Source organism: Dreissena polymorpha, chromosome 2 (assembly GCF_020536995.1).
Source record: "Dreissena polymorpha isolate Duluth1 chromosome 2, UMN_Dpol_1.0, whole genome shotgun sequence".
NCBI lineage: Eukaryota > Metazoa > Mollusca > Bivalvia > Myida > Dreissenidae > Dreissena > Dreissena polymorpha.
Genome location: NC_068356.1, coordinates 107,468,941 through 107,496,838, shown reverse-complemented (window position 1 = coordinate 107,496,838; position 27,898 = coordinate 107,468,941). Strand labels below are relative to the sequence as shown.

Genomic DNA, 27,898 nt, shown 5'->3' with positions numbered 1-27,898 from the left:
GACGGGGACATCTACCTCAGTGGACAATATACTAATAAACAAGGCATTGCCTTTCTGATAAAAAGTAACATAGGAATCACAGTTGATAACCTTAACGAAATAATAATTGGCAGACTAGCAAGTATAGATATCAAAATACATGAAACAGAAATAACATTAATCAACGTTTACGGTCCTAACATAGATGATTCCGCATTTTAGGAAACATTACAATCCTTTATAATTAATTACCAAGATAAAAATATTATAATCGGTGGTGATTTCAATACTGTCCTGAACCCATTATTAGATAAAAAGAATGGAAACCTTTATACTCATCCTAAAAATAGAAACATTTTAAATAACATAATTGAAAACTACAATATGATAGATATCTGGCATACAGTATACCCAAACGAAAGCAAATTCACCTGGCACTCAAACACAAAACCAACAATATTTTGTAGATTAGACTATTTTTTAATATCTGAATCTCTTTGCAACATTATTGACACATGTAACATAAAACCAGGATTTATGACTGACCACTCTCTAGTTGAACTTAAACTGCACAATATACCCATACATGCCATACGTCCCGGATTGTCCGGGACAGTCCCGGAAATGAAGAACTTGTCCCGCTGTCCCGGAAATCTGTCAAATGTCCCGGAATATACAAATCCACATATACATGTACCTTATCTTAATAGGCTTAACTGCACCTCGAATCTCTGTATATCTGCAGCGTCTCCATGACAATGCCTACTCGAATAGGCAGACTACGCTACGTGTCAAAATCGATCAATTAACAGGGGTCCTGTTATCATATCGATTGTCTCACGTTCGCGGTCAAACCGAAAAGGCGGCATTGTTTAATGTGGTTGTTAATTGACTTTAATCTACTACGTCATTATTTCCCGCTGCGTAAGGGCAAAGGATAGTTGTTCACACATCTGAAGTCCAACATTGCTGAGTAAAACATTAAAAGCAGTTTATGTTCGCACGTTTAACCGACAAAGAAGTTGAGTAAAAAAGTAAGCATTTAAAAACGTCATCCTCACTAGGTTTATTATTGTCTTGTTCTAAACCCTCAGTAAACATACGTTAAAAATAATAAGTGAATTTGAAATGCGTTCGCCATGTCGTATCAACAACTACGCGTTACACACCGGTCTTAATAACAATAACGCAGTGACGTCACCATCTATGTTTAGAACGCTTACACTGAAAACACGTGGCTTGTATCTAGTAACGGAAGTAGTAATGTTTAATTTGACGTTAATAGATCAAGTGTATTTCGGATAGGCTTTCGAACTTTTGCAATTAACGATGCGAAACAAAACAAAAAAACGTACCAAAAATGCATATGTCTATAAATATCGCTACATTTTATACATGTCCCGGAAAATCGGCAAAAGTCCCAGGACAATTTAACTCAATGTCCCGGAATTGGTCTGAAAAATTATGGCATGTATGATATACCTGAAAGAGGCCCAGGATACTTTAAAATTAACAACAGCATCTTATTGGATACACAATATCAAACACAAATAAAACAGGAAATATTAAATACAGTTAAAAATAATAAAGATGCAAACCCAAACACCTTATGGGAAGTAATTAAAGGAAATATACGTAACACAACAATTAGATACACATCATTTAAACGTAAAGAAACACACAAACTTGAAACTGAAACCATCAAAACCATTGAAACACTTGAAAAACAATTGCATCAAACAAACACAAATGATACCATCGACATTGAAAATGAAATAACATTAAAAAAACAAATATTAGATGGAATCTATTATACACATCTCAATGGAATAATACTAAGAGCACGTGCACAGCATGTTGAACACAATGAAAAAAATACAAAATACTTCGCAAACATTGAAAAACGTAGAAGTGAACAAAAAACTGTACACAAAATAGTAGTCAATGGCAAAGATATAACAAACATGACTCAAATACTAGAAGAACAACGTTTATTTTTCGAAACCCTCTATAAACGAAAAAATGTTGAAAATAACTCCCTTTTTAAAAATACACATCACGCTTTAAACCAAGAGGAAAAACAACTGTGCGACGGATTACTTAATGAATATGAATGTGGATTAGCCCTAAAAGATATGCAAAATAACAAAAGCCCAGGATCTGATGGCATCACAATAGAATTTTATAAAATATTCTGGAATTATATAAAAACACATCTAATTAATTCACTTAACTATTCATTTAACAACGAAAACTTAACTACGCTACAAAAACAAGGTATTATATCACTTATTCCAAAACCTGGAAAAAACTTAGAATCCTTATCAAACTGGCGCCCGATTAGTTTTACTAAACAATGATTATAAAATTGCAACTAAAAGTATAGCAAACAGAATACAAAAAATATTACCATCAATCATTTCAAAATCTCAATCTGGTTTCATAAAAGGACGTTACATAGGTGAAAACGTTCGTCTTATCCAAGAATGCATAAACTATTTTAACAATTCAAACAATCCTGGTCTTATATTCTTTGCAGACTTTGAAAAGGCATTCGATTCACTCGATCATTCATTTATGTTCTCTTGCTTAGAAAATATGAACTTTGGTGAAAGTCTCATTCAATGGGTTAAACTATTCTATACCGATATTAACAGTATAATCATTAACAATGGCTTCTTTTCAAAAAGTTTTAACATCGAACGAGGGGTTCGACAAGGATGTCCACTCTCATCATCGCTATTCATTATTTGCATCGAGTATCTATCACATCACATCCAATCAAATAAACACATAAAAGGCATATCACTAGATCCTGATGAAGATATCAAACAGTCCCTATTTGCTGACGATGCAACTTATTTCTTAAACAACAATTACGATTCTTTCCATAACCTAATAGAGTCACTAACCATCTATGGAATGACATCGGGTCTTAAACTAAACAAAAGTAAATGTACTGTGCTACGAGTAGGTACATTAAAACAAAGTAATGTCGTATATAAAAAAGAAATGAAATTTAATTGGACATCCGATGAAGCCACAACGTTAGGAATTACTTTCACAAATAATGAAAAGGATACAGTTCTTAAAAACATACTACCTAAATTACAGAATTTCAAAAACTGCTTAAAATCATGGCATCACCGTAAACTTACACTTATCGGAAAAAACACAGTATTGAAAACATTTGCACTTCCTAAACTAATTTATGTATTAACAGTTCTCCCAAATCCACCAAATGATGTTATTAACGATATAAAATCAGCAATATCTAATTTCATATGGGACGGTAAGCCTGATAAAATAAAACGAACTCAGTTAATTCAATCTGTAGAAAATGGAGGTATTCAATTAACGAACATTGACTCATTCTTGAATGCAATCAAATGCAGCTGGGTTAAAAGATACCTAGATAATACCAATACAAGTAATTGGAAATTATTCTACCAGAAAATCCTAAAAAAATATGGTGACTCCTTACTCTTTGAATGTAACATCAGCAATACTATCTTACATGAAATTGCAAACAAAAACATATTTCTGTCTGATGTTCTATCAGCATGGAGTGATGTCACTCATAACCTAGAAACCAAAACCAGCAGTAAAACTATTTTATGGAACAATGAAGACATAACTTCAAACAATAAGACGTTTTTCTATAAAGATTGGTTTGAACGAAGCATTAAATATGTCGACCAATTATATGACTACAGAATCAAGGATTTCTACTCTTTTGACGATATATGCTACATATACGGAATACCTTCAAATAATTTTCTGAAGTACTTCACACTAATCAAAAGCATACCCATGCATATTAAATCTGAAATCAATACAAATAATACACCATGTACTCAAACAACATTCGTAGAAAACATACTTGTAAGAAAAAACAAACCGAATAAAATATTTTACACACTGCAAATTAAAAACCCTACAGAAAACTCCAAAACCCAAAATAAATGGCAAGTCCTTTTCGGAGAACATGAACTTAATTGGAAACACATATTTACCATGCCATATAAAGCAACCATTGAAAGCACACTGAGAAATTTTCAATATAAATACATCCATAGAATTATAGCTACAAATAAATATCTCTTTAAATGTAAATTATCTAACTCAAATCTGTGTGACTTCTGCGGTGAAAACATCGAAACTATAGAACATCTTTTTTGGGAGTGCAAACACATCCAGCCTATTTGGAATCAATTAGTATCTTTTCTCGAACAACAGCAACTAAACGTTAAACTATCTTTCTTAAATGTAAGTTTCGGAATTTACTCATTGAAATCAATAGACTATAATAATATTGTGAATTTTATTCTTATATTGATGAAATATTTTATCTTTAACATGAAGTACAAAAAACAAGTACCAAATTTTAATTGTTTTGTCAATAGTCTTAAACTAAAAATCCAGATTGAGAAAGAAATAGCCCTCAGTAATGACACATTACAAATCTTTGAACAAAAATGGAATCGGATTAAATTCTCATAATGTTTGTCCACTTGTATACATGTCACTCTAATGTTAGTTTATCTTTCTAAAATATTTTTGTATATAAACTTTTTTTCAATCTTATAAGATCATTGTGAATATACAACAAAACACACAAGTCCAGTATGCCTTCTCCCGACTAAATACAACTCATCATTTTTCATAACTATTCTTCTGTTGTTCTTTTCTTTTCTCTTTAAAAAAAATATATTAGCATATCTTGTATAACATGTCTGAACTTATTGCTTTGTACAACCACTTTGTTGTATGATAATATACATGAATACATTGTATGTATTATATTGAATAAACAAGATGTGTTTGTGAAACACTATGTCCCCCTATATGATGTTTGACATTGTAGGATGACCTTGACCTTGTGAAGGAAGACCTTGACCTTTCACCTCTCAAAATGTGCAGCTCCATGAGATACACATGCATGCCAAATATCAAGTTGCTATCTTCAATATTGCTAAAGTATTCATAAAATAAGCGATTTGGGCCACATATATTTGACCTCTGACCTTGAAGGATGACCTTGACCTTGACCTTTCACCACTCAAAATGTGCAGCTCCATGAGATGCACATGCATGCCAAATATCAAGTTGCTATCTTCAATATTGCAAAAGTATTTATAAAATGAGCGATTTTGGCCACATATAATTGACCTCTTACCTTGAAGGATGACCTTGACCTTGACCTTTCACCACTCAAAATGTGCAGCTCCATGAGATACACATGCATGCCAAATATCAAGTTGCTATCTTCAATATTGCAAAAGTATTCATAAAATGAGCGATTTTGGCCACATATATTTGACCTCTGACCTTGAAGGATGACCTTGACCTTGACCTTTCACCACTCAAAATGTGCAGCTTCATGAGATACACATGCATGCCAAATATGAAGTTGCTATCTTCAATATAGCAAAAGTTATTGCAAAATGTTAAAGTTGGCGCAAACAGACCAACAGACAGACCAACAGACAGACAGACAGAGCAAAAACAATATGTCCCCCACTACTATAGTGGGGGACATAAAAAAATAAATCATTACATCATTTCCAGACCAGCAAAAGTTTCTAAATAAAGGCGCCGACCAATCTGAAAATGCACTCAAGTATGGCCAATACTTTGATAACTGATTAAACTACAACTTTTATATTAAGTAAATAGTCTATCAGCCAGATGGGTTGGGGTGTACCACTCTGGGGGGCAAAACAACACCTATCTTACTTGATTGTATACTCAATATAAAAAAACAAAATGTGGGATAACAATCTCAGTTGGGCAGCTATAAGTTATTATTGAGCTGTTTCTATGGCAACCGTCAGGCTTTGACTAAATAGCTAGTTTAGCTTGTATAATTCTCAAATATTTCTTCAAAATTGGTTCTAAAAAAAAGTTTGGTGTTAAAATGAAGATTATGATTATTACCTAGTATGATCTGCAGTTAAATATGCAAAATAGTACGTTTGCATATCTATAAATATTAATGAGATTGCAAGAAAAGTTCCTAAAAATTAGCGAGCCTCCAAAATAGTAGGGTCAATATATGAAAAAAAATACCTTCAACCATGGTTTGTATAGGTCCCTGCTTCAACCACCATAAATTGCTACAAAAGGTATTTTAACTGAACCTGGTAGGGTAAAAGCTTCTTTAAAACATATCAAAAGTTAACCACAATCGGACCTCCGGAAAGTTTTTTTCAAGATGGCCGCCAATACCTATTAATGATCACAATTATGTAACTATACAATCAAATTTGATGAATTTGGTGTCTATTCCTTAGTTTCAAGGGGCAAAGAACACATAAAGATCATCAGACATTGTTTAAGTGTACAATGGTACTCACAAATCCAACATGGCCTTGAAAATGGCCGCCAAGATGGCCACCAAAACTTATAAATGATCATAACTATGTAAATATCCAATCAAATTTGATTATTTTGATGGCTATTTATGGGTTTCAAGGGGCGAAGAACACATTTAGATCATCATACATTGCTATAAGTTTATTATTTTACACCCAAATCCAAAATGGCGTCCAAAATGGCCGCCAACATATCCACCAAAACCTATTAATGATCATAACTATGTAACTATCCACTCAACTTTAATGCATTTGGTGTCTATACCTACGTTTCAAGGGGCAAAGAACACATAAAGATCATCAGACATTGTTTAAGTTAACAATAGTACACACAAATTCAACATGGCAGTCTAAAATGGCCACCAAGATGGCCGCCAATACCTTTTAATGATCATAACTATGTAAATATCCACTCAGATTAGATGATTTTGTTGTCTATACCGAGATTTCGAGGGATAAAGAACACATTTCGATTGTCAGACATAGTTTAAGTTTATTATGTTACACAGGAATCTCACATGGCATCCAATGACACAATACTGAAGGGCCCCAAGTCCATTACTTTTGATGTGATGCTTGTTATGTGAAACCCCATAGTTTGGACCTGCCCCAATTTCTGGATTTTGACAAGAGGATCGATATTTTTCAGCTTCAGGCAACACTGAATTGGCAGGGAATGTTGCGTATCTTGCATCAGCAAAACCAGTATCCTGGGCTGTTGTCAGTCAAATTCTTGCCTGTGAATAATATGTACAATTGGGACAAAGCGTTCATTCTGTCCACATAAGTCTTAGTTTGCTACCTTGCCACAACCTTCACACCATTGTAACGTTTGACCAACCCTTGTATTGGAAAGCTGCCGAAATCATCATTGATGCGCCACAAAGTAATTGAAATTGTTGTTCAGAATTTGGGATGTTTCATAAACGTATGAAATTGCGGGGGTGGGGGGGGGGGGATTTATGTTATGCGATTTTGATCGAACTCGAGAGGGCTACAGAGAAGTAGAAACATGAAATTGCCCAGACCTCAAAGACAAGCATAGTATGGCTGAATTGCATGGTATGGCTGAATTGTTAGCTTGTGATTAACAATTCAAGGGTGTTGATTAAAGCATATCGTACTGGGTGATGGTTGATGCATTAGGTAGTGCCCAATTTGCTATCCATCTTTGCTGCTGCTTGATACATTACCTGCAATCTGCGTATTACTACATATATCTGCAGCAAATAAGCAACCTAGAGGAAACGCACCCGGACGTTTATCAAAAGTTCGGTATTGGTTTTCACGTTGTTTGTAGGAGCCATCAGTGCTGAACTGGGCTAGGACTTGATCTTGATATTGAGCAAACATTGATGATGTTTTTATAGAGCACATGTGGTCTAACTCGCGGCAGTGGAATGACTGGGGAAATGCAAACCCCTTGGACCCTATCTGCAACATCCGAGCACAACATTGCGATGCAGGATTTCACAGACCTGACCTATACTACAAGTCCACAACACAAAGATTCAACTGAAGCGTGCATCAAAGGGGATGCTTCTGATCTAGAGAAAATGCAGACACAGATTACAACCTGATCACCATACACAGCTGACTCAGAAACATATGGTCAATGGGATAGTGGCTGGGTAACATGTGAATGTTCATGCAATTGAGGCGGTTGGGAAAACGATCATAAGAGATATCATAAAAAAGTCGGTCTTTGCTTATAAATTCACGAGAAAATACAGAGCCAAATCTCTTTGGAATAGCTTGGCTGTTAAGATCGCTTCTGACAGTGCTTTTGATCTTGCTCTTCTGTTCCAGCGTTTTCTGGTGGTGTCAAAACATGGAGATCCTTCCCTTGCAGTCGTATTGTCTTTTGAACTGAGCTCCCATCCTGCTGTCTTCTTTGAAACCAAGAACATACTGTGTACAGCAGATAAGCCTCAGATCGCTCAGGCAATTTGAGAGTATGCTGTAGACACATCATGTGAGGCTGTGATGAACTGATGAAACAGATGCATGATGGAGGCACTTTGTTGCATCGTTAACCATGGAGAAGGGCGACTCATATAACGCAATAGCTGAGTCTTATGTAGATTCAGTGAAAGGTATTACGGACAAGCGACAGTGGGGTTCGATGGCTACGAAGACGGTGATTATATCAAAGACAAAACGCACCGGAAACGGGAATCATATTGTGTGTTTCAGCAAAGAAACAGAATGCTCATGTAAAAAAGGAAGACTTTTTGTCTCGTGACAGAAACAAGGCCGGCTTGTTGCTCTGATCAGCACAACTCTGACTAAAATGGGATGCTTTGTTGTTCTGTCTTCAGGGGATGCAGACGTTCAAATTGTTTAATACAGTATAACAATCCTGTCGTAGCACCACAACGTTGGTGGGCGAGGATACATATTTGCTCATCTTGATCCTGCATTATTTCGAAAGGAACAATAACACCATCTACTTCTGCATTTATGTAAATAAATAGTCAAAGGAAAAGCAAAGTGTACAATATTAACCTTTTGAAAGAACTCATGCTTATTCGGGCTGTAATTAATCTTCAATGATTTTCAGCAACAGTAAAAAATCAAGTCTACAGAAGTTAGTAAAACCTGATCCTATCATGAAGTCATGTGCTCGTTCATTCTCTCTTCCAAATGTTGTCAATTGGATTTTATGATTATTCAACTCCTTAGTGATAACCTCAATTCGAATAAAGTGTTTCTAAGCTTAGATCGTCTGTACACATGCCTGGGGGCTAATCACACAAATCGACAGCTGTTTATGGCTTAATTAGGGGCATATGACAGGAAATACACAAGTGGACTGAAACTGTAAGGAGCTCATTTTTATTAAAAATCGTGTCTAGCCAGCCAGCTGGGGGGGCTTTAGCCCCCTAGCCCCCCACCTAAATACGCCTCTGTAGTTACATAGTTATGATCATTAATAGGTCTTGGCGGCCATCTTGGCAGCCATCTTGAAAAAACAACTTTCCGTAGGTTCGATTGTGGTAAACTTTTAATATGTTTTTAAGGACCTTCTTCCCTACCAGGATCAGTTAAAATACGTTTTGTAGCAATTTTGTGAGTGAATATTGACCCTCCCAGACAATATATGAAAATTAAGCTGATTGAGGCCCCATCTTCAAAGGAGACAAAAATACCAAAAGCTGCCAGTACCAGACTGTTATCAACCATTTTCATATGCTACTGGCATGCATCTTCCAAGATATATAGGTGTAGTTTTGCCCCCCTTACTGGTGCACCCCACCTCAATTTTGGGTACTTGGCTGAAGGACTAAAAGTATACATCTCTGAAACTACAAATTCCATATAAACAAAAATATACATCTCTGAATCTACAACTTCCATATTTAAAAAAAATGCATAACTAAAACAACAACTTCCATATTAACAAAAATATACATCTCTGAAACTACAACTTCCATATTAACAAAAATACACATCTCTGAAACTACAACTTCCATATTAACAAAAATACACATCTCTGAAACTACAACTTCCATATTAACACAAATATACATCTCTGAAACTACCACTTCCGCATTAACAACAAGTGCTGTTTGTAAAACATGCATGCCCCCCATATGTGCTGTCAGTTGTAGTGGCAGCCATTGTGTGAATACGTTTTTTGTCACTGTGACCTTGACCTTTGACCTAATCAATAGGGGTCATCTGCCAGTCATGATCAATGTACCTATGAAGTTTCAGGATCCTAGGCCTTATTATTCTTGAGTTATCATCAGGATATTGCAAAACTTTAACCAAGGTTAAAGATTTGGACAAACGCAATTAATGAATCACTGTGACCTTGACCTTTGACCTAGTGACCTGAAAATTAATAGGGGTCATCTGCCAGTCATGATCAATGTACCTATGAAGTTTCATGATCCTAGGCGTAAGCATTCTTGAGTAATCATCCGGAAACCATTTTACTGTTTCAAGTCACTGTGACCTTGACCTTTGACCTAGTGACCTGAAAATCAATAGGGGTCATTTGCCAGTCATGATCAATGTACCTATGAAGTTTCATGATCCTAGGCCAAAGCATTCTTCAGTTATCATCCGGAAACCATTTTACTATTTTCAGTCACTGTGACCTTGACCTTTGACCTAGTAACCTGAAAATCAATAGGGGTCATCTGCCAGTCATGATCAATGTACCTATGAAGTTTCATGATCCTAGGCCTAAGCGTTCTTGAGTTATCATCCGGAAACCATCTGGAGGACGGACTACCAGCCCCCAAGTAATCTCTAGTGAAACTTTATTGATAGATACCGGTCTTCCCAAACAAGGTTTATCCTTTTCTATACCAATTAAATTGTTTTTTCAGCCTTGCCACTTGTTGACAAGTTCTCAAAAACATGTCTAAACTGTTGCGTGCAATGCTGGTTTTTCATTAAATTACTCATTGTATTTGTTTATTTGTGTCCAGTTTAGTTCAAACACCATTATATTGCAATTGCTTGATATTATGTTAGAATATCTGCAGGCAACTATCATAAGAGATTTAGCAGAAAAACATCATTTTAAACAATTATGTAAAATTTCACTTGCCTGCTCAAATAGATAACTCAAATTTGAATCTGGGCTAATGTGATATCTGAAATACTGGCACCCGTTGGCTGTACCGAGATGTATATTGTTTTGAAGCATGTATTTATTTATTAAACAAATGATGGCACAGAAATAATGGAAACAACAAAAACCCAAGCTTAGTCTACATAACAGTAACCTATACACTAAATTTCAGTGCACTACCTCTATCAACACTTAAAAGAATTCAGCGGAGTGTTTTTTTATTTTTAGTACCCGGTAACAGTGAACTTGACTTTTACCTGACTGGTCCCAAATGCAATATCAAACTATGTCTGCAAGCAAGCTACCTTCACACACTATTTCCATTGAACACAAATTTCAAAACTAAAGATATTCATCAGAAACTTCACCTCCCCCATATGCAATCTCAAACAAAGTCTAAATTTAAGGTACATTGACACACAATTAAATGCAATACCTCTATACTAACTTTTTTAAATGAGCAACTATGTATTTGTTTAGTTTAGTTACAGTGAGCTTGAACCTACTTATCTCAAATAAATTCTCAAGCTAGGTTCCATTCAAGCTTCCTCTATCCAAAGTGTCATTAAAATAATTGATGCAGATTCAAGTTATTGACCAAAAACATCCTACTGTAAAACCATTAAATTTCGTGTGGTACGAATTTTCGTGTATTTCGTTGCTCCGCTGAACCACGAATTCAAGTACCAACGATTATTTATACATTTTTAATCCGAAAACATTTTGAAAGAGACATTATTGATTGAGATATGCTAGTTAATACAATATGTTGTTTTCTTGATAAGTGTTTGGGTAATAATACTTTTTAAATCAAGCACGGTATTTAAACTGTACATTAACTATTGTTCTCTTTTACGTGACGTCGTCAAATTAACAGTTTGCAGATTTATCACATATGAATTAGTGCCAATTAAAGTTATAAAACACATAACGGTTTACACACGTGTATTTTGAGGACCTTATTACTCAATTGTTACTCCAATGGGACCAACTGCGCTAAAAAAGTGCAAATATTGTTTAAACAACATTGATGACAATTAGCGAGCGGGGACACAAGTGCGCCACTTTATCGCTCTTTTCGGCAATTATCAGCTACACTTTCATGCTTCAGTGCACATTAACCTCAAGTCTTGCTGTCAACACAGATTAGCTGATTATGCTTCGTTATTACTCTGGTAATTTTAGTAAAAGTTTAATTATTATGACGGTCAGTCTTCCCCGAACATTTGAAATCTACTAAATTACGTATAAACGAATTAGTAGTTTTTTTTTATTTGCAATCCACGAAATTACGTGTCAACGAATAAGTTGTTTTTTATTAAACCACGAAATTTCATACCGACGAATTTCTATACGTTTACAGTATTATGGAGCAATATGTATATGAGCAAGTTTTTTCTGTCCAGCCACTTTTTGTTACATCTTTAATCTCTAGGCTTCCAGCTTTTGTTGAAAAATAAACATGCATTGATTTGACAAATGTCTACTGCAGTGCCATGCTCATGTCAATTACTAACATTTTCAGAAAGAAGAAGAAAAACTTTGCAGAAGTTTTGAAAAATATGTGATTTTATATTCTCATAAATAAGGTATATAAAAACACTAGGAGACACACTGAAAACAGGGTTGTTTACTTTGACTTTTAATTACACTTACCCAGGCTCGTTCCATCCCTCTGCCAACGTCTACAAAAATGACAGCTGTTCCCCCAGAAAATATATTTTGGCTGCTTACATCAAAATGACAAATAAGCGCCAGTTTGTTTAAGATAAAATGCTCAATTTTCCATAAATTTTGCAACGTAACACAGTGGGAGACCAAACTTTTAAGGTGTTTCATTCAATCACAACGTAACATGGATAAACTAGAAAAGTTACATCAACAATAAAGTTTTAAATGTGATTTTATTTGAATAAATATGTAAAAATTGACAAATTTGAAGTCTCAGTTGAAAAGAGCTAGCCATCGAAAAAAACGCTTTAAGATTGATGCATTTTTAAGGTTTCAAATTTAATTTTAATGAACATGAATTTAAACCCTCTTCATCAAAAGTCAAATTGTCCGAAATCTCAACTTCAATCTGTTTTTGTTTTTTACTTTAGATATGCAATAAATACAAATTTTGTTGTTTTAAAATTAGGGATGAAATATTCTTTCTTTGCCAAACATATTTTGTATTACATAGCTCACAATAGGAAAGATATTTTAATAATCAAATAATTATTGGGGAAGTAACAATATGAGGACAGAAAAAAAGTGCTCATATGTAAACTACTGAAGTTAGAGAGGACAAGGTAAATTATAGCTTTTTCATATCATTTAAGAGCCATAATTCAGAATGAGAACTGGTTGGTTATCTACCTTGACATAGATATAATACCCATAAACATTATAACCCAGTATTATTAAGATCCAATTTAAACTGTTTGAGTTATTGAACAGACATTGTTCTCCTGGTTACACCCTCCCGCCAGGGTGAATGGAAGTGAAAACACTTCCATTAGTGTTTTCAGGACATGCCTCAATGTTTGTAAAGATAGTCTAAATTTATATTAGAATTATTTCAAGGAAAAAATATGGTTTGATACATATAAACAAATACTAGATCATTCCTATAAGTCATGTTGCTTGTTTAAGTTTGTTTGCATGGTTTGAATGCTTATACATGTATTACAAAAAATACATTTTGCAGGGTCATACATGTGTCCTATTTTTTTTAAGGCATATTGCAACACAATAGTTTTGCTATACCTGTCTCTGAATGATATCAAGCAGAAAGTCAGGGTTGCGGCTTCTGCAGAGCATCTGGCCGATCTTGAGGGACTCGTTGAGGACTCTAAGCTGGTCCAGCACCTGCTGGGGTGGCTTCCTTGCAGGACCACTACACAAACATTCTTAGCTGAATGAGATTTTTGCGTACAATTTTTGTTTTGGCATACATATCAAAAACAGAAACAGAGGACATTACATATTGTGAGGGGCTTACATTAGTAGGCATGTTAAAAAGAATTTTTACCAAAAAATCACCGTGTTTTTTATCGACAATTAAAGAAAGAAACCATGAATTAGTTATTCTCTAATAATTCTAGTCAGAGCAAATTCAGAAAATTGTTCGAAGAATTTGTAGAAATATGACAGTTAAATCCACATAGGTTAACATGTGGGTTCAACTGAAAACAGGTCAAGTGGGCGTTTTATCCAATCAAAATTCAGTTTTGACGTGAAAATTAAAGAAATTGTAGTTACCCAACAATAACAAAAACTTACCTTTGGTGACTAGTGTGTTAAAGTATTTACAAAATATTTAATAACAATCACATTTGTTTGAAAAATTTAAATGCCATAAAATTTGTTATTGATTTCAATCAGTCAATCTGACATCACAAACACAATATTCATGTAGCTGACATTGCGTTTTGTTCACTGAAACAATAGTTGAGTGTTACTTTAAAAATAGGGACAGAGAATTTAAATACAAGAGCTTTGTCACAAACAAAACAGCTGTTCCCTACCAGGTTCCTTTTGGGCTAAAACAGAATATGCATAAGTTTAATTAGCCTAGCTTAAGTTCTTATTATTTACAGCAGCATGGCAGTAGCAGTTTTGAAAGTTGATGATAAGAAATGTGTTTGTCAGAAACACTATGTCCCCTTCTGCGCCGCTTTGATTTAGTTGTTTTTTAACTAGAAGGATGACCTTGACCTTTTACCACTAAAATGTGCAGCTCCATGAGATGCACATGCATGCCAAATATCAAGTTGCTATCTTCAATATAGCAAAAGTTATTGCAAAATGTTAAAGTTGGCGCAAACAGACAGACAGACCAACAGACAGGGCAAAAACAATATGTCCCCCACTTTAGTGGTGGGGGACATAAAAATTGAGTAAAGTCTTCATCCCCTAGGGATGGAACCGTGTCCATCCGGATAATACTCTATTGTATTTGTCACAAGGCTATATAACATGTAGAAACTACTGACAAAATTCTGAAAAGCTTGGAAAATGTTACCAACCTTCTACTTTTTCGACAACCCTCAGCAATCAATTGGTGACAGCATTTATTTACTTTAAGTTAAAAATTGTTTTTGTTTTTGTTTCATGTTATAATTTTTACCCAATTAATACGCCCATAGGTTATAACAATTATTGTACTGTCGTCATAAAGATCAGTTACCATATTAAATACCAATGCTCTCAAATGAGTAATTCTCAAAATATTGAGTGGTACCTTTTTTTATTAACAAATGAAACAAGACTATTGCCAAGCAATATATGTCCCCTACCGGCTCCACCATTGTCAGAAATTCCACCATTGAATTTTCTTTTTTTATTTGTTGCCATAGCAACCAGAATTTTTGACATAGGAACAAAATGAAATGACATGCATAATGTCCATATTGCCATCTATCCATGTTTCAGTCAAGTTTCTTGAAAAAATACTAAGAACTTTAAATGTTATCGCAGGATCCAGAAAACCACCATTTTCAGCAGTATTTCTAGTCTATTTGTTGCCATAGCAACCAGAATTGTTGACGTAGGAACAAAATGAAATGACGTGCATAATGTCCATATTGCCATCTATCCATGTTTCAAGTTTCATGAAAAAATATTAAGAACTTTTAAAGTTATCTCAGGATCGAGAAAAGTGTGACTGACTGACGGACTCAATCGTGATACATCGGCTATCTCGGATTCCTCCGTAAGATAGGCCTCGTGGCTAACGGTCGCCATATTGCCTTGTATTACTACTTTACTACCCAAAAGGTTGTCAGTCTATTGTTATGAGGCTGTATACGATGCGCGTTGAACTAGCGCCAAACTTTTTACCGAAACTTTGATATTAATAGCACTATTAACGTTCATTTGTGTTGCATTTTGACCTATTATCCAAGTGATTTACTTTTCCATTATTATTTAATCAACCTATCATCCAATTTTTAAGATGAAATTACGGTGTTTACAAAACCAACCAAACCGAAAGTGAAACTGGATGCATTACGTTTCGCGATGTAAACATTAAATATTTGTTCAGTTTGAGGAAGCGAATCGATAATAGACGTTGGAATATGTATGCAATACAGACTATCATTGCCGATTGTAATACTGGCTAAAAAATACCTTTTATGACAGGTCATGTATAGAACGTTAATCAAATAGTGACCATAAATCACTACAAATGTCTGGGTTGTTCATTAATATAATTAATGCACGTTTCTGATCTAATTGCCTGTATCTAGTTGTAATTACCATGATATTGATAAAATTAAAACGTTTTTTTTTTCATAAATTAACATTACATGTTTTATTTTTATCATTTAGGGAATATATAATTGTATCATTATCATCATTAAATATTCTGAAGATCTAAATTATCATGATTACTTTAAAGTAGAATTTTTAAATTTTACTCATTATTTTTAATGAATTTGCACATTTGCTTGATTCAAAATAAAATGTATTAATAAGGGTTTCAGTTGTTAGTTTTAACCCATTTTTAGTTCGATTAAATTTAAAGTACTAACTACGTACATGTATGTGAAATGCTCTTGAGTTCGTTTCCTGGGCCTAGAACCAGTACTTGGGTGTCTCTTGGAGATTTCTTAAGAATGCTCCCACACTGGGGATCACACCAGTGACCTCCAGAGCATTATACAATTGAGGATGCATCAAGATTAAAAAATGGTACATGTATAAATTAATAAAGAATCAATAACAATCAGAAACTGTGCATTTTTTTCAGTATTGTGTGAAAGGATTTGAAGTAATTATGTGTTTTTGAAATATGATTTATGTGAATTTGAATAAATATATAAAATTTAGTGATTTTCTCAGACAAAACTGTTTATTACATACTAAAGTATTCAGAATGTATTATTGTAATATTCATTCAAATTTTTTAGTACAAAAAGCACTTTTCCCTGGCATTTGTATTTATAGTACTTACATATTTTATAATTCTGACAGCATTTATAAACTGTGTTCATGCAAGCATGAAACCGGTTTCATTTTTTGAGTATTTAAACAAGAGGGCCATGATGGCCCTGTATCGCTCCACTGCTGAAAAAAGGCTGAAACAAATTTCTCTGCATGTGCAAATACTTAAATATAGGCCCTATTTAAGCACATGTACACTTTTGTGACCTTCTGGGCTGGGTCAAATTTAACCCCAGGGGCATAATTTGAGAAAACTTTGTAGAGGACTACTATATCTCACTACATACAAAATGTGGTAGCCCTAGGTCCTAGAGTTAAGGACAAGAATATTTTTTAAGTTTTCACAAAATAAGCAAGATATAAGCGTATATAATGTTCAATTTTGTGACATGCGGTTCAGGATCAAATTTGACCCAAAAGGCATAATTTGAACAAACTTGGTAGAGGACTATAAGATGTTACTGCATACCAAATTTCGGTAGCCATAGTCCAAATGGTTTTCGACAAGAAGATTTTTAAAGATTTCACAAAATAGGCACTTTAAAAGCGTTTATTCAATTTTGTGACCCCCCCCGGGGCAGGGTCAAAGTTGACCCCAGAGGCATTATTTGAACAAATTTGGTAGAGGTTTATTAGATGTCACTACATACCAAATTTGGTAGCCTTAGGCCCAATGGTTATGGACAACAAGATTTTTAAAGTTTTCACAAAATAGGCCCCATATAAGTGTATGTTCAGTTTTGTGACCCCGGGCAGGGTCAAATTTGACCCAAGGGGCATAATTTGAACAAACTTGGTAGAGAACTATAACATGTCACTACATACCAAATTTGGTAGCCCTATGCCTTATGGTTAAGGACAAGAAGAGTTTTAAAATTTTCACAAAATAGGCACTATATAAGCATATAATTGATTTTGTGGCCCCCGGGGCAGGGTCAAATTTGACCCCTGGGGCATAATTTGAACAAACTAAGTAGAGGACTATACAATGTCTCTACATACCAAATTGTGTAGCCCTAGGCCTTATGGTTATGGACAAGATTTTTTTAAAGTTATCACAAAATAGGCATTATATAAGCATATGTTCAATTTTGTGACCCCCGGGGCAGGGTAAAATTTGACCCTAGGGATTAATTTTGAACAAATTTGGTAGAGGACTATTAGATGTCACTATATACCAAATTTGATAGCCCTAGGCCGGATTGTTATGGACAAGAATTTTTTTGAAGTTTTCACAAAATAGGCCTTATATAAGCATAAATCAATTTTGTGACCCTCTGGGCAGGGTCAAACTTGACCCCAGGGGCATAATTTGAACAAACTTGGTAGAGGATTATAAGATGCCACTACATACCAAATTTGGTAGCCCTAGGCCCAATGGTTATGGACGAGAAGATTTGTAAAGTTTTCACAAAATATACCCTATATAAGCATATGTTCAATTTTGTGACCCCCGGGGCAGGGTCAAATTTGACCCCAGGGGTATAATTTGAACAAATTTGGTAGAGGACTATTAGATGTCTCTACATACTAAATTTGATAGCCCTAGGCCCAATGGTTATGGATGGGAGATTTTGAAAGTTTTCACAAAATAGGCCTTATTTAAGCAAATTTTCAATTTTGTGACCCCCAGGGCAGAGTCAAATTTGACCCCAGGGGCATAATTTGAACAAATTTGAAAGAGGTTCACCCCAGGAACATTCCTAAGAAATTGGAACAGTAGTTTAGGAGAAGATGTTTAAAGGAAAAGTTTATGCATGGATGCACGATGGACACATGACCTTTGGCCAGTGGAGCTAAAAATCAAATTAAACATTTAGTTTTGATGTAAAATCAGTTTTTATATGCAAGTGTCTATTTCACTTATAAATTAAAACAGCATATTATTCATTATTGAAAAGATTATTCCAAGCTTGATGTCATATTTCAACTTTGCATAGTGTAGTTAATTGAACATTGTATTGAACTGTATGGGCAGCTATATTTTTTAATTTATGTATGTTGTATTATACAAAATGCATTATTTCTACCACAAGTAGACCATATAAGGCCTACTGCTACTAAATAGGCACTGGTATGAATTGACACTGTTTTTGATGCTCATACAAAACTTTAATTATTACAACACTTTAGTATATTAAATATTTTCAAGTTTTTGTTCAACATTTTTTGCAAAAGAAAAGAGTGTCTTAATGCATTTGAAAATATACTTAAAACAAACTAAAAATGCATTTTAACATACCTTTTTCCTGGTAAAGTGTATTTGGGATGATAAAAAATACACTTGAAGAGTATTAATGCTGGAAAAATGCAGAAAAAAATACATTTGTTTCTGTTAGAAGTGTGTCTTGTCTGCATTTTTAAGTGTATTAAATACATCAAATGCAGATAAATACAATGCCAATACTGTTACATGTATTGTAATGGACATAAAATGCACTTGTTCTTGTAATTAAATGCTTTAGTGAATTGAAATAACCTTTTATAACGTTTTAACAATTAATAATACCTTTTTATATAAATTTTCTTTTGAAATGTGACACTTAATAGATTTTTGCACCACTAGTAAGAGATATAATTTGTGCTCATAATGCTTTATCATTACACTATATAATATCATTTGTTGTATGAAAATTGCCCGTAAAATTCATGTGAAAGCTCAAGAGATCAATAGCAGCGTGCTATACCCTGCTCCTTTTTACATGACTTGATGGTATTTAGTCCCCAATTCTACATGGCTAAGGGAAAATTAATGTGCAGATTTGACAAATAAGTCTTAACTGGGATCCAATAGGCAGACTTTCATATTACTTGTATTTAATTTAAATCATGATCTGAATTGCTCTTTGGCAAATCTTTGTTGGTCACAGTAGTCAACTGAATTTTGTTCACTTTGTAGTGATTATATTTTCTATATTTATCAGACAACATCTTTCTTCAAAATTGCTTGGTTAATTTAGAAACAAGATCAATGCATCATAACATAAAATGAAAATATGTGTAATAGTAAAAATGGCAGCAAAAAAGCACTAGATTATCTGCCTTAAATCTGAGACGATGTGTTGATGTATTGGAATTTCTCATAAATAATGTGTTCCATAGTTGTATAATTGTATAGTCACATGCATGAGTGGTGTCAATGTCACAATACCAAGTAAAGCCTATAATTTACTAAAACAATTTGAAGTTTGATGTGTGTTTTTTTCAAGATCTGTAATTATATATACATGTATATATATATTGTTGAAAAGTTAACATGCAATAAGTTTACTGTAATTAAGTGACAAATAGTTTTACTGATTTGGTTGGATGCATATATGCAGTTATATCATGGTTTGTGCAGAGGACAGTAGCAAAAACAAGTGCTGTCTCCGTAGGATGACATACGCCCCCGATAAACGCTTTAATAGAAGTTATGAGCATTTTTCTAAACCTAATCGCCGACCCTAAGTTCAAGGTCAAAGGGGTCAAAATTTGTGTGTGTATGGGAAGGCCTTGTCCATATACACATGCATACCAAATATGAATGTTACATCTGAAGCGACATAGAAGTTATGAGCATTTTTTCGAAACCTAAATGCAAAGTGTGACGGATAGACAGACGGACAGTGCGATCACTATATGCCCTCCTTTGGGGGCATAAAAATGTGTTTCACATTGTTTTGGTAAATTAGTAATGTAGTTAAATGAGCAGAATCATCAATTATAAAGTTATTGATTATAAAGTGTTGCTGGCATATTTGATGCATTCATCTAGCTATAAGAAGGTCCCTGTTTTATCCCCACTGGCACCGAGTGAGGGTTCTCAAAATCTTTAAACAATATGAATAACTACATATAGGGTCAAGAGCCTTGTTGATATGGGGGCTAAACACCTGAAATCAAAGCGACCCAGGTGAAAGGCCGAGGCAAAATAAATAAACCAGAGGCCGCATGAGCCTGCTATACTCTGAACAAGTATTGTTTCTTCTCAGAAAACTGGCTTAAGTGTCTTACTAAGCTTTAGACTTTGAGTTTCAGTGCACTCAATCTTAAATAAATTGGTCAAATTAAATAATAATTTGTAAAAAATAAACATTCTGCACAAATTCAATTATTTACTTTACCTGTGTGCATGAATCATTTCAGTCTTGATGGTTAGTGAACTATGTCAAAAGCACCATATCTATGAAACACTTGTATTTTGAATAGTGCAATGTTCCACAGAAATGATGCTGATGATAATTCTACACGATGATGAATTATTAGATATATTTCTAAATTCCATTTCCACCAACAATTCGGTTATTTCACTACCAGTTCACATGCTTCATACACAGTTGAAAATAACACTATTTCACTCAACAACCGTGACACATGTACTAAATTTTTCAACGTTTCGCAATTAAACTTGTCTTCTACTGTTATTGTTGTTGTTGTTCTTTTGAAAGTAGTTCGAAAGATGGCGACCATTAACCCAGAGATTGATTTATGAAATAAATCGTCTGCTGATCCAGAGTGTGACGGACTGACGACAGACAGAGCGCAAACCATAAGTCCCCTCCGGTGAAACCGGTAGGGGACAATAACCTACTCACAGAGTGACTCCTATACACCCCAACAGCTAGGTTACAATTATTTGTTATTCCTCTCCTCTTTTATGATTAAAACAAATGCATTCAAATTAAATAACTGTTTAGTTTTGTTTAAAAATGTCTTGTTGTTTAATTTATTACATAACAAATTTATATCATTGAATCATTAAGAGATAGTCATTCAATAAATATGCATACTGTCTAACCTACATGTTGAGTTTAAGTCCTTGATCTTAAAACTATATGAAGAATGCACATGATGCTGTTGGTAATTAGTCCCCTACCGGTTTCACCGGAGCGGACTTATGGTTTTGTCTCCGTCCGTCACACTTTTCTGGATTCTGCGATAACTTTAAAAGTTCTGAATATTTTTTCATGAAACTTGGAACATGGATAGATGGCAATACGGAAATTATGCACGTCATTTCATTTTGTTCCTACGTCAAAAATTGTGGTTGCTATGGCAACAAATAGACTAGAAATAGTGCTGTAAATGGTGTTTTTTTCTGGATCCTGCGATAACTTTTTAACTTTTTAATATTTTTTCATGAAACTTGGAACATGGATAGATGGCAATGTGGACATTATGCACGTCATTTTTATTTTGTTCATACGTCAAAAATTGTGGTTGCTATGGCAACAAATAGACTAGAAAGAGTGCTGATAATGGTGTTTTTTCTTGATCCTGCGATAACTTTAAAAGTTCTTAATATTTTTTCATGAAACTTGCGACATGGATAGACGGCAATATGGTCATTATGTATGTTATTTCATTTTGATCCTACGTCAAAAATTGTGGTTGCTATGGCAACAAATAGACTAGAAATAGTGCTGAAAATGGTGTTTTTTTGCTGGATCCTGCAATAACTTTAAAAGTTCTTATATTTTTTCAAGAAACTTGCAACATGGATAGATGGCAATATGGACATTATGCACGTCATTTCTTTTTGTTCCTACGTCAAAAATTGTGGTTGCTATGGCAACAAATAGACTAGAAATACTGCTGAAAATGGTGGTTTTCTGGATCCTGCGATAACTTTAAAAGTTCCTAATATTTTTTCATGACACTTGGAACATGGATAGATGGCAATATGGACATTATGCACGTCATTTCATTTTGTTCCTATGTCAAAAATTGTGGTTGCTATGGAAACAAACAAAAACAAAAATCTGAAAATGGTGAAATTTCTGACAATGGTGGAGCCGGTAGGGGACTTTTATTGCTTGGCAATAGTCTTGTTGATCATATTTTTGGAGCAGAGATTCAAATACAAATCAGGAGTAGCCACCAGTGTAAATAAATTATTTATTGGACAAAAAGTTTAACAGTCTTGCTTTCATTTTTTTCTTTTGTGCTTTAGTGCAATAAATAAATAAATTCTACAAGAGAAGCTCAAACGTCACATGTTCATGTCTTCTGATGTCATAAAAATGATAATACAAATGATTCAAACATTGTTTGTAATAAGTATGGAGATAAAAAGTGTCATTTTTGTTGGTCTGTTGTATTTTAATTATAATTCGTCTATAATTGTCATTGATTAGTTGGTTAACACATGTCTACCAATATTCTACAAATATTAACATTATGAAGGGAAGTATGAGACATATGAGTATCTTAATATTGTTGATGAACACATATTGTGTTTGTTTTTATATTTTAAGTAAATTATAACAATTTTATTATATCACTAAAACCAAATGTTTATTCCCCAATAAATTAATAAAACTTAAAGCCTGTAATAAAAGCTTGCAGTGCGCTAGTGTTGCAGTGATGCAGTGTGCGTGTCTCACTTGGGGTCCATGGCGGTGAGCTGTGCAATGAGGAGGCTGTTGCCCTCGATGATGGTCACTTTGGTGGTGGAGGCTGCAAGGTGGCCCTCAAACTCCAGGATCTGCTGCTTCTCACGCTGGCTCACCTGCACAAACAACACAGCCAGCCAGTCACACCAGACAGTCACACCGGCAACATTGGGCAGACAAGTAGGGGACAAGTACATGACATTGACAGGAGAAGAGCAGGTGGGAGGACACAATACCTATCATCAAGGGAGAGGTGCCATTCAACAACAGTCAGTTTTACTTGGCACACTCATTTTTAATGATATAGAACAAATGTCAATTGTGTCAGTGCATGATCATATCATAATATTCAATGTCAATATCTTCAAAACATTACATAACTAAGTTTAGCTTACTTCAATACTAAACAGATCAGCAACCGACTATGATGCCAATATGACACTTATCTGGACACAGAAGAAGGGTCTGTTGTCAACACTATTAAAATATCATATCCAATAGGCAAAAAACACTGCAAATGGAGGTGACATCTGACTAGGCATATCTAAATAACATCAAGAACTGTTCATTTAACATGTAAAGACCTCCCTGCCCCTCCGCAAACTTTTGTTAATGGTTTAAATCTCTCCGATTAGACATCAGCAAGATATACAATTTTATGGCAATGAATCTGACTGGTACTGTTTTTTATGCAAACACCATAAGAGCATTACATGCCTGAATGCATAAACCCCATCAAAGGGATGTGTGTTTGGGTTTTATGGTACTAATTATGTATTAAATTTTATGTTACATGCCCCTGTGATCTAAAACTTTGACCAGTGGATGTGAAAATCTCTAGGCATCTCCCTTTCATCCAAAGTTACCATCACACCAACTGCATGATCAAAGGTCAAAACTTGTTCAAGATATACCGGTTAGTGAGTACATCTCACATGAGTTTTAGTCTTTTTTTAAATAACTTTCTTAATAATACTTAATATTTTATGCAAAATGTACTGATACATCCTGTGTTCATCATCTACAAGCGAATGTAAACAATACATTTTTAATGTGCTGACACGTATGTATGAGGGGGAGACGGAAAACTACAACGGGCGAGGCATGGTATGGTATTGCGCGAGGGGGGGTTAGAGGGTTAGGGTTAGGGTTTGGGTTAGTGTTAGGGGTCCGGTTAGGGTTTGGGTAAGCCTAAACCCAACCCTAACCCTAACCCGACCCCTAACCCTTACCCTAACCCTTTTTTGGGGTTATCACCCCTGACCATGCCTCGCCCACTGTAGTTTTCCGTCTCCCATGTATGAGGACCTTATATGGCGTAATTAAAGGGAGGTAATTTTCCACTGTACAGAAGTATTTACGTGACATTTATATAAATGGAGTAATTTGAAACAAATAAAGAGTTAAAATGAAACTTTTCTTAACATTAACGTTAAAATGACATAAATACATTAATTTCATGGTTCAATATTTCGTCTTCTGCATGTGAAAATTGAGTTATAATTTAATAACACTATCCATTTTCAAGGGAGAAAATCCGAAAAGTTAAGTTATACTGTTCAATTAGATTTTTCTATTTCTTTGAAATGTTTACAAGGTACATTTTGCCAGCAATTCAGAAACCTGTATACAACAAAAAGTGTCAAGTTTTCATGTACAAATGCAACAATTTAAATAATGTGTGACTGTTGATCACATCAGTTTCTGGTTTAAAAAAAGGTTGTAAGTAAACTACTTGTGATCTGCTCTTTTGTAGTAGGCGAACAAAAATCACAAGCACACAGGTCAGGTTTTATTAAGGGACATCTTTTGCGCGTGCCCATGTTATAAATATCCCCCGCATGGAGGTCATATTTCATTGAGAAGAATTTGTAAACAATTTGATTGTTTAACTTTAATACTTGCCTTAACGAATTGCTGTCTTTAACTTATAAAACAAGATATGTGTTTGTCAGAAACACTGTGTCCCCTACTGCCCCGCTTTGATTTATTTTTTTATTTTTTTCATTTGGCAGGTACAGATAATTATCTCCCTTTAAAGCTTATTACTTCCCTTGAATTTGTTTTTGACCTTTGATCTTGAAGGATGACCTTGACCTTTTACCACTCAAAATGTGAAGCTCCATGAGATACACATGCATGCCAAATATCAAGTTGCTATCTTCAATATAGCAAAAGTTATGGCAAAAAAAAGTTGGAGCAAACAAACACACAAACAAACCAACAGACAGGGCAAAAACAATTTGTCCCCCACTATAGTGGTGGGAGACATAAAAAAACAAGCGTCTGTAAGTATGTGACTAACCAAATTGTGTTTAGGTGTTTCAATACACGAAATAAATTGAACATCAGGGAAATACTGCTGTACAACAAATACTTGCTAACCAGTTACGCTGAAACTGAATGGTCTTTAAAAAAACATATCACAACCAAAGGACAACTGAAAAGCAATATTTTGCCTGCTTTTTCAAGGGAAGGAATAGTGAAAGTAACAAAAACAAAAATCCAAACTTAACCTACCTTTCATGTCAACTAATCTACTGACACTTCCATAAGACTCTTAAATATTGCATGAAATTACGTTATTTTGTGCACAAACTAAAGTTACCTGGCCATGGCTAAAGTAACCTCTATATATAAATACTGCCTTGTCTGGCAAATTATATATTTTTTAAAGTGTATACTCAATAGTACAACAAACGCCAACAGTTCACAACTCTAATAAACATCTAAAAAATTCACTTTTCATCAACATAAATTAAGGTTCTTTGGCTGTAAAAGTTTGAGTGACATTTTGCATGAAATTTAAGAGGATTCACGATCATTTCTCGTTTACTGAGAGACCAGTGAAATAATAGACGATAAACATTTCAAACAGACAAATAAATAAGAAATGGAACAGTTGTTTCAAAAGGCTTGCTGACTTAAACGAGTGAAAGTTTAAGCAGAAGTCACCTGTATCTCGTTGCTCCTGATTTCCTCTATGGAGGAATCATCAGCTGCCGTGGTGGGAGGGGGAAACTTGTAGTTGTTGGTCATCACCATCTCTATCAGGCATTTCAGAGTTGGATAGTTTTCCCAGGCTGATAACCCTTATAAAATAATAATTAAGGAATAGTATTAAACTGAAAGCTATGAATAAAACATAATGTACTAATAATACATAAAATGATTGTAAAAGATAGGAGACTCGCTTTTTGACTTTTTAATAGGAACCAATAAAGGTTAACCAATAAAAAGGAAAAAACTGCAACATTTTTAACAAGAGCACCGCCTTGCAGGTGCAGACCGCTCATCTATTTTTCTTTTTAAAGGTGTAGGGACCTTTCTCAATTTCAATCACAAAGGCGGGAGGGGTGGAGTGGAGAGGGGTGTATAGTGCGGGGGTGTGGTCATTTATTACATTTTCTTCCAGCAAAAAAATGCAAAAAAAAATTATTTTGGGGGGGGGGGGGGAGGGGGGGATTCTTGGGTGGGATGGTTGGACGGTATTTCAAAAATAAAATAATAAAAATAAATATTTGTGTTTTTTAACCATGTTTGAAAAACACAAGAGATGTGTTTGTCACAAACACAATGCCCCCTATTGCGCTGCTTTGAAAAATTTTGTTTTGTTTTTTTTACCTTTGACCTTGAAAGATGACCTTGACCTTGAACTTCCGACACTCAAAATGTGCAGCTTTATGAGAAGGCCGCTTTGAAATATTATTTATTTGACCTTTGACCTTGAAGGATGACCTTGAAGTGTTCCAAGTATGAAAGCAATATCTATGATACTTTAGGGGTAAAGTGGACCAAAACACAAAACTTAACCAAATTTTCAAGTATAAAGGGCCCATAATTCCGTCAAAATGCCAGTCAGAGTTACATAACTTTGCTTGCACAGTCCCCTTACGATAGTTAGTAAGTGTTGCAAGTATGAAAGCAATGGCTTTGATACTTTAGGAAAAAAGTGGACCTAAACACAAAACTTAACCAAATTTTCAATTTTCAAAGTATAAAAAGGGCACATAATTCTGTCAAAATGCCAGTCAGAGTTACACAACTTTGCCTGCACAGTCCCCTTATGATAGTAAGTAAGTGTTGCAAGTATGAAAGCAATGGCTTTGATACTTAAGGAATAAAATGGAGCTAAACGGAAAGCTTAACCAAAATTTTCAATTTTCTAAGTATAAAAAGGGCACATACTTCTGTCAAAATGCAAGCCAGAATTATCTAACTTTGCCTGCCCAGTCCCCTCATGATAGTAAGTAAGTGTACCAAGTTTAAATGCAATAGCATTGATACTTTATGAGAAAAGTATACCTAAACGCAAAACTTAACCGGACGCCGTGCCTAGGTGATGACAATAGCTCATAACTTTTTAAAAAAAAATAGATGAGCTAAAAATGAATTTCATCAAGGAATGAATAATTCCCAGTTTTGATATACTGCCATGAATAATTCCCAGTTTTGATATACTGCCATGAATAATTCCCAGTTTTTATATACTGCCATGAATAATTCCCAGTTTTTATATACTGCCATGAATAATTCCCAGTTTTGATATACTGCCATGAATACTTCCCAGTTTTGATATACTGCAATGAATACTTCCCAGTTTTGATATACTGCCATTTAACAATATTGCCAGCCTGACA

General features: G+C 34.6%; 2 protein-coding genes across 3 annotated transcripts in view; one reads left to right on the top strand and one right to left on the bottom strand.

The window, feature by feature from the left end:
• Positions 1–27,898, top strand: part of LOC127868416 (putative proline-rich protein 21) — a 408,141-nt gene that overhangs the window by 190,811 nt on the left and 189,432 nt on the right. The window lies entirely within an intron of this gene.
• The window catches only part of LOC127868397 (integrator complex subunit 1-like), a 200,146-nt gene that overhangs the window by 113,727 nt on the left and 58,521 nt on the right, over positions 1–27,898 (bottom strand). The window contains exons 17-19 of the mRNA XM_052410148.1: positions 26,214–26,350; positions 23,250–23,374; positions 13,699–13,828 (exon numbers count right to left, since the gene is read on the bottom strand). Coding sequence (XP_052266108.1) covers positions 13,699–13,828; positions 23,250–23,374; positions 26,214–26,350 — 392 coding nt within the window. The remainder of the gene's footprint in view (positions 1–13,698; positions 13,829–23,249; positions 23,375–26,213; positions 26,351–27,898) is intronic.